At 47.4% G+C, this 12,739-nt stretch overlaps 4 protein-coding genes across 4 annotated transcripts; 2 read left to right on the forward strand and 2 right to left on the reverse strand.

Moving 5' to 3' along the window:
* The first annotated feature begins 1,498 nt into the window (after positions 1–1,498).
* BO88DRAFT_487590 (cellulase family protein) lies at positions 1,499–3,101 on the forward strand. The gene is made up of 4 exons (XM_025712555.1): positions 1,499–2,018; positions 2,069–2,242; positions 2,300–2,867; positions 2,934–3,101. Exons 1-4 carry the CDS (start codon positions 1,611–1,613, stop codon positions 3,020–3,022), a joined length of 1,239 nt encoding a protein of 412 aa, XP_025563228.1. The 5' UTR covers positions 1,499–1,610; the 3' UTR covers positions 3,023–3,101.
* A 526-nt stretch (positions 3,102–3,627) lies between these two features.
* Positions 3,628–4,283, reverse strand: BO88DRAFT_461768 (uncharacterized protein; the record flags this gene model as incomplete). The annotated part of the gene is made up of 3 exons (XM_025711183.1): positions 3,953–4,283; positions 3,802–3,880; positions 3,628–3,730 (listed from the first exon to the last, which is right to left on the reverse strand). The coding sequence occupies exons 1-3, from the start codon at positions 4,227–4,229 to the stop codon at positions 3,628–3,630; spliced, it is 459 nt and encodes a 152-aa protein (XP_025563229.1). The 5' UTR covers positions 4,230–4,283.
* Positions 4,284–6,959: 2,676 nt separating this feature from the next.
* On the reverse strand, positions 6,960–8,768 carry BO88DRAFT_404489 (alpha-1,6-mannosyltransferase). The gene is made up of 4 exons (XM_025706634.1): positions 8,428–8,768; positions 7,985–8,364; positions 7,428–7,933; positions 6,960–7,366 (listed from the first exon to the last, which is right to left on the reverse strand). The coding sequence occupies exons 1-4, from the start codon at positions 8,594–8,596 to the stop codon at positions 7,180–7,182; spliced, it is 1,242 nt and encodes a 413-aa protein (XP_025563230.1). The 5' UTR covers positions 8,597–8,768; the 3' UTR covers positions 6,960–7,179.
* A 2,736-nt stretch (positions 8,769–11,504) lies between these two features.
* On the forward strand, positions 11,505–12,672 carry BO88DRAFT_339164 (hepatocellular carcinoma down-regulated mitochondrial carrier protein; the record flags this gene model as incomplete). The annotated part of the gene is made up of 4 exons (XM_025703015.1): positions 11,505–11,616; positions 11,778–11,881; positions 11,938–11,973; positions 12,037–12,672. 4 exons carry the CDS (start codon positions 11,505–11,507, stop codon positions 12,670–12,672), a joined length of 888 nt encoding a protein of 295 aa, XP_025563231.1.
* Between the last annotated feature and the right edge of the window lie 67 nt (positions 12,673–12,739).

The following is a 12,739-nucleotide window of genomic DNA, read 5'->3' on the forward strand; positions in this document are numbered from 1 at the left end:
GAGACACCCGCGCAAGTGCCTGTAGCTAAGCAATGACAATCGTGATAATTACATATACTCGGATGCTAGTGAAGTAGATGGATAATAGGAGAAGATTAGTTAAAAAGGAGCGAGTCGATGGGATGCCGGTTTGGGGGCAGGAATGGGTGGGATGGCCCGATTCGGCCTGTTGGATGCCTTATGGATGCCTTGCGCTTCTACTTTCTTTCTCTCATCCTTCATGTTTCTTCGAATAATTATATGCATCTATAAGTTTGAAGTTGTAATATTATTCAGAGCGAAATATTTCCCGAGGCGCACATGAACTTCCATCAAGACGAAAATCCGTGAGGTCTCAGGGAGTGAGCCTTTGAAATACTCACTCACCTTACAACAGGGAGCAGGTATGTACTGAGGACATCTCAAGTCATCTTCTGATCTAGGTTACTACTTAATCAATCACCATATTAAATCTTGATGTAATAAGGTTGTTGGGCCTGTCCATCATTAAGAGAAGTTGTTTTCAGTGTCAAGCCCCAGTTTCTGGCCTTTACCCAACCTACCGTTTACTCAGTAGTACATGCGATGACGTTCTTACCCAGCTCGAATATTTGATTTATTATCCAGTCGCTCGTGACTATGATATAAATAAAAAGGGCAATATGTTCAGTCTCTCTGCAGATCTGCAGGATCATTAAATCTCCATTTCACCTTCCTTTATTGGTGAGGTTATAAGAAGGCAGTCAGGTGAGCACAAGTTCAACTATTATCGAGCGGAACGGACATGGAAATGTGAAGAGCCCATGCTATGCCTCAGCCCTTTCCTCGCAAGATCCCTTCCTCTTCAAAGCGTCTACCCTACTGCAGCAATGGCCAGCTCCATCGGTTAATTTCCTCTAATGGCTTACCCGCCAGGGCGGGGCATGCATGCACCCTAGTAAGTAGCTTCAGCACGACCGCCCACGTCATTGCACGAAGAGAAGATCAGCAGATACAACCCCCGCTCGGAGAACACTCTGCAGTGACCTGATTCTTCTATTTTCTTTACCAATCACCCTATCAAGGAATCAATATCTGTTGTCGGGTGAGTAGTTAGCCGGCCAGCAGTCATAGAATATCGTGTGCACTGTCTTCGGTTAACAAGATAGACTCGGAGGCAAACGGATTTAGCCAGTAAGTAGCTACTAGAGCGTGCAAGATCATTGTGACCTGCAGTTGATGCTGAAGTAATCCAAGACAGGAGAAACTTTAAGATCCATAGGCGGATAATTTCTCCCCGCAAATATCGCTCAGGCACTCCTCCCCAGTCGGTTATATTGCAACGCGTGTTGCGTAGACCGACACATGTTTGTCTTGAATTTCCCCGCCTGAAGAACCTGACAATCAAGGCTTATCCACGGACATGTCCGCGAATTGCAGACAACCGGTCCGGAAAAGGCTTTGCGCTACTGTTCTTATTGGCGACATCCTCAGGAACTGGCTTTGATCATGCGGTCATCATCAGGGGCTTCGGGGATGTGCATTCACTATGCAGAATTCCGGGAAGTCGCATGTAACGCGTTTATATAAAGGGTCCTTGCAGAACACCCCGAGGGGACAAATCGAGCTAACTTCAAGCAGCACCTAGTACAATGCATCTTGGTAACAGCTTGAGATTGCTCTGCCTCGCAGCACCAGGCCTCGTCGCCTCAATTTCTTCTTCTACTCTATCCACCTCAGGTCGATGGATTGTCGACACCGACGGGAACAATGTCACCTATGCGGGGGTCAACTGGCCCGGTGCTGAGGTGGCCATGTTGCCTGAAGGGCTGCAGTATCAATCCATCGAGTACATCGTCGGCAAGATCAAGGATCTAGGCATGAATGTCATTCGCCTTACCTTTGCTATCGAAATGATCGATGACATTTACGAGACCGGAGCGGACATACCGATTAAAACGTCCTTGATCAACGCTCTGGGCGAAACAAACGGAACCAAAATCTACGACGATATCGTCAGTAACAACCCACAGTTTGGGGAAAATACGACACGACTGGAGGTAAGCCGCATCTCTCAGAACTCATTACATTCAATTTTAAAGGTGTCTAGGTATACGACGCAGTAGCCGAAGAATGCTACAACCAAGGTATCTACGTGCATCTAGACAACCATGTCTCCAAAGCAAGTTGGTGCTGCTCGACTACTGATGGAAACGCCTGGTTCGGAGATACTTACTTCAACGTAAGCAACTGGCACAGAGGTTGGAAGTATATGGCCGAGCATGTAAGCTATATACCCGTCCCATCTTCAGCCTTCAAGCCTAACGCAAGTCCGATACAGGTCAAATCCCTGCCCGCCGTAAAAAGCATCGGCATGCGCAACGAACTTCGCAGCCCTGACGACAACACGACACTTGCAGACGACACGTACAACTGGGAAACATGGTACAGCAACATGGTCGAGAACGCGAACCAAGTTCATTCCGTCAATTCAGACCTACTCCTCTTCTTCTCCGGTCTCAACTACGATGTCACACTCTCACCGATACCGACGGCCTCAGACCTCGGTGACGGCACCGTCTTCAAGAAGAGCGATTTCGACTTTGAAGATAAAATCGTACTAGAGCTTCACAACTATGACTCATCTGCTACAAGCTGCAGTAGTCTATCGTCTAGCTTGTTGAGCGATGGCTTCGATGCCCTAGAGACGGACGACTCGAGCATCGTAAATGTGCTTCCGGTCGTGATGACAGAGTTCGGGTACGAGCAAGATGATTCCACCTATACGGAAGTATATGCCTCATGCCTGAGAGAATGGCTGCTCAGTGTTCATGCCGGGTGGATGATTTGGGTGCTTTCGGGCAGTTATTACATCCGACAGGGAACACAGGATTATGATGAAACTTGGGGTAAGTTGATCTTTTTCCATTTATGAAGCGGACAGTTCGTGATGAGTGACTAACTATCATCACTAGGTCTTCTAGATCATACGTGGTATGGCTGGCGATCAACCGAGGCAATTGATAATGGCATCATTCCTATGGTCAACGCGAGTCTGGGATAGGCTTGGGATACTGACTGACCTCGTCGGTATATCGGTGTCCATGTAACGGAGGGCTTTTAACTTGGTCCTTCGAGCGTCCAGCAATAGTAATCTACTGATTACCCATTCGCTCTACACAATCAGCTTTTTTCGAATATTAGATTCGCAAGGTACTGCACAATTACATATATTGTAAGGCCTGGTATCAAGTACCTCTGACATCGTATAACTTCAGAGCCGAACCGACTTCACTAGATCAGAATATTTCAATATCGATAAACGGTGCTTTCCAAGGAATATTTCCCATAATCTTTCTTCATATTTGTGTTCTCGAGATAGGCGTGTGATTGGCTCATCCAGCACGTCAATAATTGTGAAGCAAATGATGCTAATTGGAAAAGGTTACAATGGGTGTCAGGTTTGCGCTTCATATGGATATAATAATAAATTGATAATAATCTAGAAACAGAAACCTAAGTAATACATATTTGCACAATTTGAAATACCGGTCTTAGCAACTGTTCCAAACGCTGAATAGCAGGCTATCATCAATAAGCCAAGAGCACCAGATCCCGCAATCGCCAAATCCGTTACTCATCCATTGCCTATTGCTGACAGACCGTGGCTCAGTTAATGTAGCACTTGACAGACTGGACACGGTTGGAGGAGATGCTGTCGCTTCCAGGGGACTGGATGTCGCCAGTGCCACCGCCGTTGCAGCGGTCGGACCTACAGAGCAAGAAAGAAGCACAAGTCAGCCAGGGATGTCAGCATCATAATACAAAGGAAGAATAACATACTCCCAGAAGCGGCAACGGTATCCCCGGGGGATGGAGACCGAGTGGACATTGTCGTTGACTGGCTTGTCTTCCAGATTGACTAGATGCAATCAAAAGATCAGTTATGAAGGCGGACAAGAGAAAAGAACGGTGTTGGACAATTGCCACATACAGCAGTCATGCTGGGTCTTGATGGAAATCTTGGTGCAGGTTCCTCCCAAGTTCTGTCCGTCGCAGGCCTTGATCTCGATGGTGTCTTGTCTCTGCTCGAGAGCGCCGGGAGCGGCAATGGCGCCGGTGATGGCGGTGGCGAGCATCAGGATGGTAGCAGTGAATTGCATTTTGAATGATTGGGATAGACGAGATAGTCTTGATAGATTTGAATAGATAGAGAAGATTGTTGTTAGAGAAGCTGTTTGTTGTTGCTGATGATGAGCAGGATACTCCATGCCAGGACGCTGTATTTATACCTTTTCCTAGGACTTCTATCTCAAGACTCCAAGACTCATCCAACTCTACATATCGTACAGAAACCAACAATATGCCTCCATCCTGGGGCCAATTCTGCTTTGTGAGCCTTGAAAATGTGTATGAATCGTAGGATAGCTAACGATGGGCTTCTTTTACTGGTCTCTTCGTTTGGCCTCCCTCATCCGGCCCCAGCATCTGCATCACAATCCTGGTCTGTGATGGCGCAGCATGAATAGACCGACCAGCCAGAATGTAACATTAGGATTCCTTCAGCTTTCTTCCCTGCCATTGACACCTGCCAAGGTACTCCGCCTCCAGTTATTCTCTTTGTGCAGTGTGGGGGGCTAGAGTCCTAACATCTAGAGATGAAGCGCCCCACAAAGTCAGCTCATCAATGCAGCCGGGTACCTGAATCTAGAAGCTTTGAAGCATAGATGAGAGCCTTGTGTCGCAACGCATCTACTGCATTGGGTAAATGTGCTGCTCTTATTATCCACAAGGGGCTAACATAAGTCTCGGCACATTCCCACGTTTCATGTGCCACTTGATGATGGGCCGACGCGCCACATCCAGATTCCATGGGGCCTGGAGAACATTATCAGACTTTTAAGCAGTACTTGACAGAAACAAAGCCCAGGAAAAGTACAATCGAAGTGTTTTCTAAGCCCAACACAGTACCTGACCTAATAATACTTAGAGAAAACATTATTCATTGTTCCTTGACGGGAACAAAAAGGTAACAGAGTAGATTTCGAAGCTGCAGTTTAGGCAGCATAACACATGTAACCACGCAGTGCTACTAAAGCCTTTGGGCCCCATTGTCGGCATATGACGAATGATGAAGCCCGAAAGGATTCTTCAGGATTTCTTCCTCGCCCCACAACCTTGAAGCCAAGAAGGAAACTAACTTATTTAGGCTGTATATTTGACTGTTCCTGAGTGGATGATTGGCTTGCTCGGATACCTGGACCGTGCGTAAGCGGTGATTGCAGGCTGGTCGTAAACCCTCATACCTAAACAAGGTATGCTTCTTCTTGGCCTACATAGGGGTAGTGCTGACATATATGCATCAAAATGTAAGCAAGCCATATACAGGCGCTCTGTCAGTTACTAATCTGTCGATTGAGGGCTAATGTCTGTCTTGCAATTGAACCTTTAAACACGCAGGACAGAGCTTTGAGCATGCTCTGTCATCTATATACAAAATTGCTATAGTACAGTGTGGATAAAACTTAGGAAATCGCTCACTAGTTGAGAGTCTGGAGTATCATCCAGAATCGCCAACATAACTATCCACCATCTCGATGACACAGACTCAATGATAATCCTTTCTGTTCTTGTCTGTTTAGCCTGGAAGTTGCGAGCCAGTAATCTCGACATGAACGTCTTGGTCCCTGTGGCTGGGCTCTCAACTTCCTGATCCTTCGAAGGAATTGCCAAGCAAGGTCAACTTCAAGCCGTTCACCAATCTTTATTCTCCCTCGTTGTTGGCTATGTGAGAAGCCATGAAGGAACGATCATGCCATAAAAGTTCATCGAATCAGCTGGCTTACGGTTTCAGAAGGCATATATATTATGATCCGGATCATCTCCGCGTCATGTCGGTGTCTCATAACGGGGTCTCCAGTGTGTCCAGGTCGGCACTTTCTGAATGTGTTCGAGCAGAGAATTTTCTTATCTAACTCTTGGTGCTGAATACATCAGACTATCCGAGCCCCAAGTGAGCTTTTACAGTAGATACGCTTTTATAGTAGATACCTTTCGGGCTTCCTAGGCTCACTCTATGAATTGATCAAGTCTGTCACCCTTGTAAATTCTATGTCTTAAGCTCTATCTTTGGTATTAAAAAAGCAATCAGCACCTTCGTAGACAGATGCTCGTGGCCACAAAACGATACTCTTGACTATAAGTCTGTGACTGAGATAAGCTGTATCTTCGTTGGGATAATTCTGGTAATGTAAGAATACTGTGAGTTTAAAGTTAAGTGGATATACAACAGCTAGAAAATGAAGGTATATCTATTATGTGGAGAGAACCCCCTTGTAGAAAGCTTGGGGGTATTCTCAGTTGCTACCGGTTGATACTAGTAGTGGATTTGGCATTAGAGATGATAACCGATTCACACAATATCATGTCTTAAAGAATATGATATAATCCATAAGAATATTAGATTAAACCTTTCTTTCATAGGAAATATCATCAATCTCATCAACTTTAAGTCTCCGACTGGAACTTAGGGTGTAGTATTCTCAGATATGCCGGTAGCATATCCATAAAATATATATATATATATATATGTCCATCATAGTAGTGCCCAACTCCAGGGCTCCAAGTCCGTGCATGACGTCGAACTGAATGTCGGTCTATGTTAAGCAAATCCTTGAAATAAAGGTGGGAAATGAATACTTTCTTAAAGCTCTTCAATTGATTGGGTACATGACCTCGCAGAGGAATGGCTTCTCAATTGGATAAGTAACTGACAATCGCGTCGGCAACTCCATAGCGCCAAAACAGGCCGTAAAAAGTGTTCTGGTGATAGTGTGTAAATTATACATAGCATATAATCATTATTTCCCTTTCATGTTTCACTATTACTTATACCAAGATGATAAAGAGCCCATGAGTTCTGATATACTCAATCTTTGCCAAGCGCGGCGACTTGAGACGGCCAGCTCGGTCGGAGATAATTTTGCAATACTCGGTAGCTGCTCCGCTCGTTCTGTTCCGCAAATGACTCGCGAGCTCGTCGGCCCCCAATGATCTTTTGCGTTCTTAATGTTGAGACTGGGATATTTATGCTATTTCCAGATGAATGTAAGAATATCTGATTGGGTATCTTATGAGCCGTTTATAATATTATTATCGCGTTATCCTGATCCCCTCAACCCCCAAAACGCCGTGAATGTTCGTAAACCAAAAGATACCAAATCATTGAACAACAACAGTAGGCACTTTTGACCAGTCGCGACACATTCCCAGAACAGTCCGACAGAATTTGCCGTACTCGACTCTCACGTCGAAGGCCCTCCACGACCCCTGTGCCAGGTGCCTTAGGCGCGCGGATGGGTCGGTGATTGGCTTGGAGCCCATATTGCCATACGTGCCACGTCCCGGACTATATCGCCGTGTCAGTTCTTCTTCTACGCTTCTTTCAATGGAAGAGGCGATTAACATACCTGAACCCAGTAATTGGAAGAATAAGCACATCATCAACCAGCTTGCTCTTCCCCCCGTCCTTCAGACCTGACAGTGCATGCCAGCGTAAGCCAGCCACCTCTTCCAGTTTACTCCGCACGACGTCGGTGAAGGCAGCAGGTCCGGTAAGCGTGAGTGGATCAAGATTCATAAGCTCTTGTCGAGCAGCTCGTGATTGGAGTGATCCACCATAGCGGTTGGAGATATCTCCTATCGTTGCTGATAGCCGGTCGATGAAGGTCTGCAGGATAGGATGACCCGGGGCCCAGGCAAACGCCCACTGCGTAAGCTGCACGGGCTGCGAGTAGCCCATACGCCAGTAGCTATCGGACCCCTCAGGGCAATCAGCCTCGAGGCCGACAATCGCGCGTACCGGAGCGGTCGAGTTATAGGATGTGCCGGCCCGTGTATCGTTCCAGGCATGTAGATCGGTCGGGGTGATCCAGTCGGCAGGTTTGCGAAGCGGTTCGGTATCGATATCGCCATACTGTTCTGATTAGAACTATATTCGGAGTTTTGAAGTTGTTCCTGCACCTACCACGCCTCCAATCCATTTCGATATCACGATGCGAAACACATCTGATCGCTCAACATTGCGCGCCAGATGCGCATAGTGGCTCTCCAGGTCCGGCTCAAAGTGGTGAATAAATTGTTCCATTCCCTCGTCCGTCCACAAAAAGTAGGCCATCTCGCCTTCGGCAGTCTGAAGCCATCGCTCGGCGCTGTGACGGATGATTTGGGGCCAGGTGTCGATTCTTGTGTTCTTCCAGGTTTGATGTACGATCATGGGAATCGTTGAGTGAGGAAGGTACCCGTCTGGGGAAGCTCGGGCGGCGCTAAGAGCTAGCTCGGCCGCTTCGACAATATTCTTCGGGGGTGGTTTAGATGCGCTGGTCCATTTTGGCGGGATATACCATGCTGTAAGAGAACAATTGGGTCAGTCAGTCAGTTGTGTCCACAGAATTGTGAACGATCGCCTACCTCCTCCCTCGGTAGTGTGTGTGTGGACATGACGGTACAGTAGTGGGTACTGATCCTCAAGATCTATCGGCTTAGTATCGAACTTGGTACGTTGCTGGCAGATGCAAATCATTAACACCGCGCCGATAAGGGCGACGATGGCCAAACGCCGCAACCGAGTTGGTGCCATACCGTAGATTTATCACAGCATTTTCATCTTCCGGAAGACAGATGAGAGAGATATGTAGGATGATGAGGGGGAAAAGGGGCTCAGCCCCACGTGACGGTAGCCAGGCGCAGCCAGAAGAAGAAGCCTTGGAAAGTTCCGAATTACACTTTTGTGATTTTTTCAAAAACAGTTCACATGTATGGAGTACACTAGTACAAAGTAGTTGGTTACATGTCGAAAATATTGTGATGTGGCCCACACAGTGGGATCCGCCATAGTTTTGGGGCTACCGCTTCCCCCTCTAGGAAGGTATGAAGCCATTCTACATGATCAAAACATTGATCTTCCTTACTTTCTCAGTGATCTGCTGGCTGGCAAAAGCATTGACTAGCCATCTATTTCAATCGTGAATGCGATTGCCTCTCTATAACAATCATACCGCAATAACAAGCCCTTGGAGACGGCCGCGATGGAAAGCGCGCCCGACAAACCGGCCCCCAACACCCACAGCACCCGTTGGAGCATAAGTAGACACGAATACGAACCCCCTGTCACAGAAGCAGCGGTCCTAGGCTGCTACTTTCGGTACCCCTCTCCATTAGTTGCTGGCGCAGCAAAAAAAAAAAAAAAACCTCTCTGCCACATCGCTGGTATGTTTCAGGGTTTCCCCTGCGTCAATTGGACGTTCCGAAGGGTTGTATCCGTGCAGCTCAGGTCAAGGGGTACAAAGGGCTGAGCAAGAGATTTCTCGATCGGGAAGAGCATGCGAGGCTACGCTAAACCTTATACAAGACATACTAACCTTGTGTGGCATAGTTGGTATCTTTTAATAACCAATTCACAGCCTGATGAAAGAAATCCTGATTCCTGATTGTGAGTGATCTTCAGTGCAAGGCTGTGACTTAGGGCTGTGTCGAAGGGATCAAATTAAATCTCCTTGAAACGCAAATGCCTGTTCCATCTCACGTCAGATGCAATTGCAGGAAATGTATTGGGGAACTGCAAAAATCTGAATTGAGATCCGCAGTGACAGAGGGACTGAAGAGCACAGGACGGTTTTGGGGACGAGGGACCAGCCTTGTCTGGCTTGGCGCACCCTTTTTTCTGTTGATCATGAGCCAAGCGCGGATCCAGGGTCATTATCACGTGATTGTAGCAAATCCTTGCTGCCGCTTACATAATTTAATATCTGGTACACGATTGGCCACTGCGTTCTGACGGAAATTTCCCGGCACGCTAGCAGAAAGCCAGCAAATAGTCCCGAATTAGCCAGTGCAATAGTGTCGGCATTTATGCTTATTCTGCCACAACATGAAAATCTCGATTCTGCACAATCATCACATTCATTGGGGGGTCATTCAGGGGTTGAACATCAGTCTTTGAAGCGGTTGGAATACTTTTTTGCGATGTGTTGTCAACAATTGCCATGCTGCCATCACACCCGGAAATTGAATGAGGAATTGTGACAGACTGTGCAGGATCAGTCGGTCCTTCTTGGCAGGGATTGTGCCTCTTGCTAACTGCTTCAGGTAGGAGCTGTGGTCCACGTCACCTGTGTCCTACGTAAGATATTGCAGTACTGCCCATGTCTGTGTATGCGGCCTCTTGTCAGCACGGGATATCTCTTTTCCGCTGCCAGCCCCGCGCCTAGATGATGAAGAAGTGATAAGATGATGGTCGATGTTGAAGGTTGTCACTACACGTATATATGGCGCTGCTCAATCATCCATTCATACTCATTTGTAAGATGAATTAATATGTATGAGTCGGGCTGGTTGAAGTATAGGATTAATATGCGGAAAAGTAATCAGTAGATAGTGGGGAATTCGACTAAGAAGATTGAGATGTCTCCTGGAAAGGTTGCAAGAGAGGCCATTCTGGGGAGATTGAGAGTGTTCCTGAGACTAGTAAACATCGCCGGCTTTAGCCTCGCAATACCCATAGATGCATCCTGCCATTGTACCGTTTCCCAACACAGTGAGAATTCTTCTTGCATTGTCCACCAGGTCTACCTTCGCAAACTCCACTGATACACGACAGACAACCATGGTCATAGTCACAGTCAGTATTATTAGTACGCCACTCGCCTACGATGTTTTTTGAGCCTCCGTTTTCTGTGCACCGTTACCGAGATGGTAGCGTCTCCATTCTTGAGCTAGTAGCGGCTGCGGTAGTTGCAATGCAACAACCAGATACATCCACTCCATGGTTGCGTATATTGTGATGAGCCATAATCTGAGAGTTTATTGGGATATATAGCATAGAACTGGGATTGTGTCATATGTTGGAACTTCACGAAAGATCGCGCTCAAGACCGTGCTGGATGAACTAAGAATCGATCCGGGTTCCAGCACTCTCTCTATAGTAACTGTGTACTAGTACAGCACTGAACTCGCCATCAGAAAATATGACAAGTTATATTAACTGTAAACTGCTAGAGGGTCTGTAGCGCGAACAAAGGTAGTGTACTTCTACCACTAGAGTTATTCTTACATGAGTTGCAATGCCGGAAGTATTATAAGCCATTAAAGCGAGTAGTGCAATGTCGGTTTGTGTATATGAATAGTAAGTCTAGGGAAGCGTACCACTATAGACAATGATAGTAGTATAGATCACTTGATCAAAGAAGCTAATTCCCCCTCACTGTGCTAGAATAGTCTTACTTCAACGTGGCGGCTGCCATCACCCTAAATGAAATAATAAGCTACCATGTGGGCCGCCGTGCAGCCAAGCGGGCCGAACACCTCGGGGAACAATACCGAGATAGCATACTGGCATCGGCGCAACACCCGAAACATTATCACTGAGTGCCCTAGCTATGGCCAACTCACGATATTTGAATATACCCCGCACTGAGTATGGCAAGCTATGACACTCTCCTAAGGTGCAATGTGCAAGTCATACGATTGCTTGGTCTTGCACCGTCATCATGTCATCTGCTGAGGAACCGAGCGTAGCATCGGTGTATACTTCGAAATGGAGAGATACTGTCAAGGATCTAGTCGCAGGAGCAGCGGGTGGTGTTGCGCAGGTGGTTATAGGTCAGTGTATTCCATAATCCTTATCTTGGAGATATTTGAGTGCTTGTGATTGTACTTACGGAATAACAGGACAACCATTTGGTAAGTGCCATCGTACTCTGTATAGATAGATTCCACCTCATCGCCATAGCTGCTATTCCAGGAAGCTGAACATTATCTAGACCTCGTCAAAGTTCGCCTCCAAACCCAGGGAGGCACAAACAACAATGCTCTCTATCTCACCCAGCAGATCTGGAAACGCGAAGGCCCGTTATCATTCTACAAGGTGCGCTGCTCACCACAACTCACCTATAACCATTCTAACCTTCTCCCTCACTCCAGGGCTCACTCGTCCCTTTACTGGGCGTCGGCGCCTGCGTAAGTCTCATCCCATATTATACTCACAACAAGCTCTCGCCCACTGATCGATAAAATAAACAGGTAAGCATCCAATTCGGCGCCTTCCACTACTTCCGCCAGCTCATTGAGCACCACAACAACCAAACGAGCCCAACCCTACCTACCACCCCCACCCTCCCTCAATTCTACCTCGCGGGCTGCTTCGCCGGCCTAACCAACAGCCTCATCTCCGGTCCGATCGAACACATCCGCATCCGCCTACAGACCCAACCCCACGGCTCCCTCGCCCTGTACACCGGTCCTTTCGACTGCGCGCGCAAGATAATCTCCCAAGCGGGAATCCTCCACGGGTTATACCGGGGCCAAGTGGCAACCCTTATCCGCGAAGGCCACGGCATCGGAGTATGGTTCGCGTCCTACGAGGGGTTCTTGGGCCTTGCGGCGCAGAGACAGGGCAAAAGGAGGGACGAGTTACCGAGTTGGCAGATTGCCATGTCTGGGGGGTTGGCGGGGGAGATGTTGTGGTTACTGAGTCATCCGGTGGATGTTAAGAGTAAGATGCAGAGTGATGGGTTTGGCAGGGACCAGAGGTATAAGGGGTTTAGGGAGGCTGTGAGGATGACTTGGAGAGGGGAGGGGTTGGGAGGGTTGTTCTTCGGGATTGGACCCGCGTTGGCGAGGGCGATGCCCGTTTCGGCGGGGACGTTTTCGGTGTGAGTTCTTCTCGCTTGTTCTTCTGGTTTGTTTATTGTGTGCTGATATTTGTGGTGTATAGGGTGGAGGT

The sequence above is a fragment of the Aspergillus vadensis genome (genome assembly GCF_003184925.1).
Source record: "Aspergillus vadensis CBS 113365 unplaced genomic scaffold BO88scaffold_10, whole genome shotgun sequence".
Classification (NCBI taxonomy): Eukaryota; Fungi; Ascomycota; class Eurotiomycetes; order Eurotiales; family Aspergillaceae; genus Aspergillus; species Aspergillus vadensis.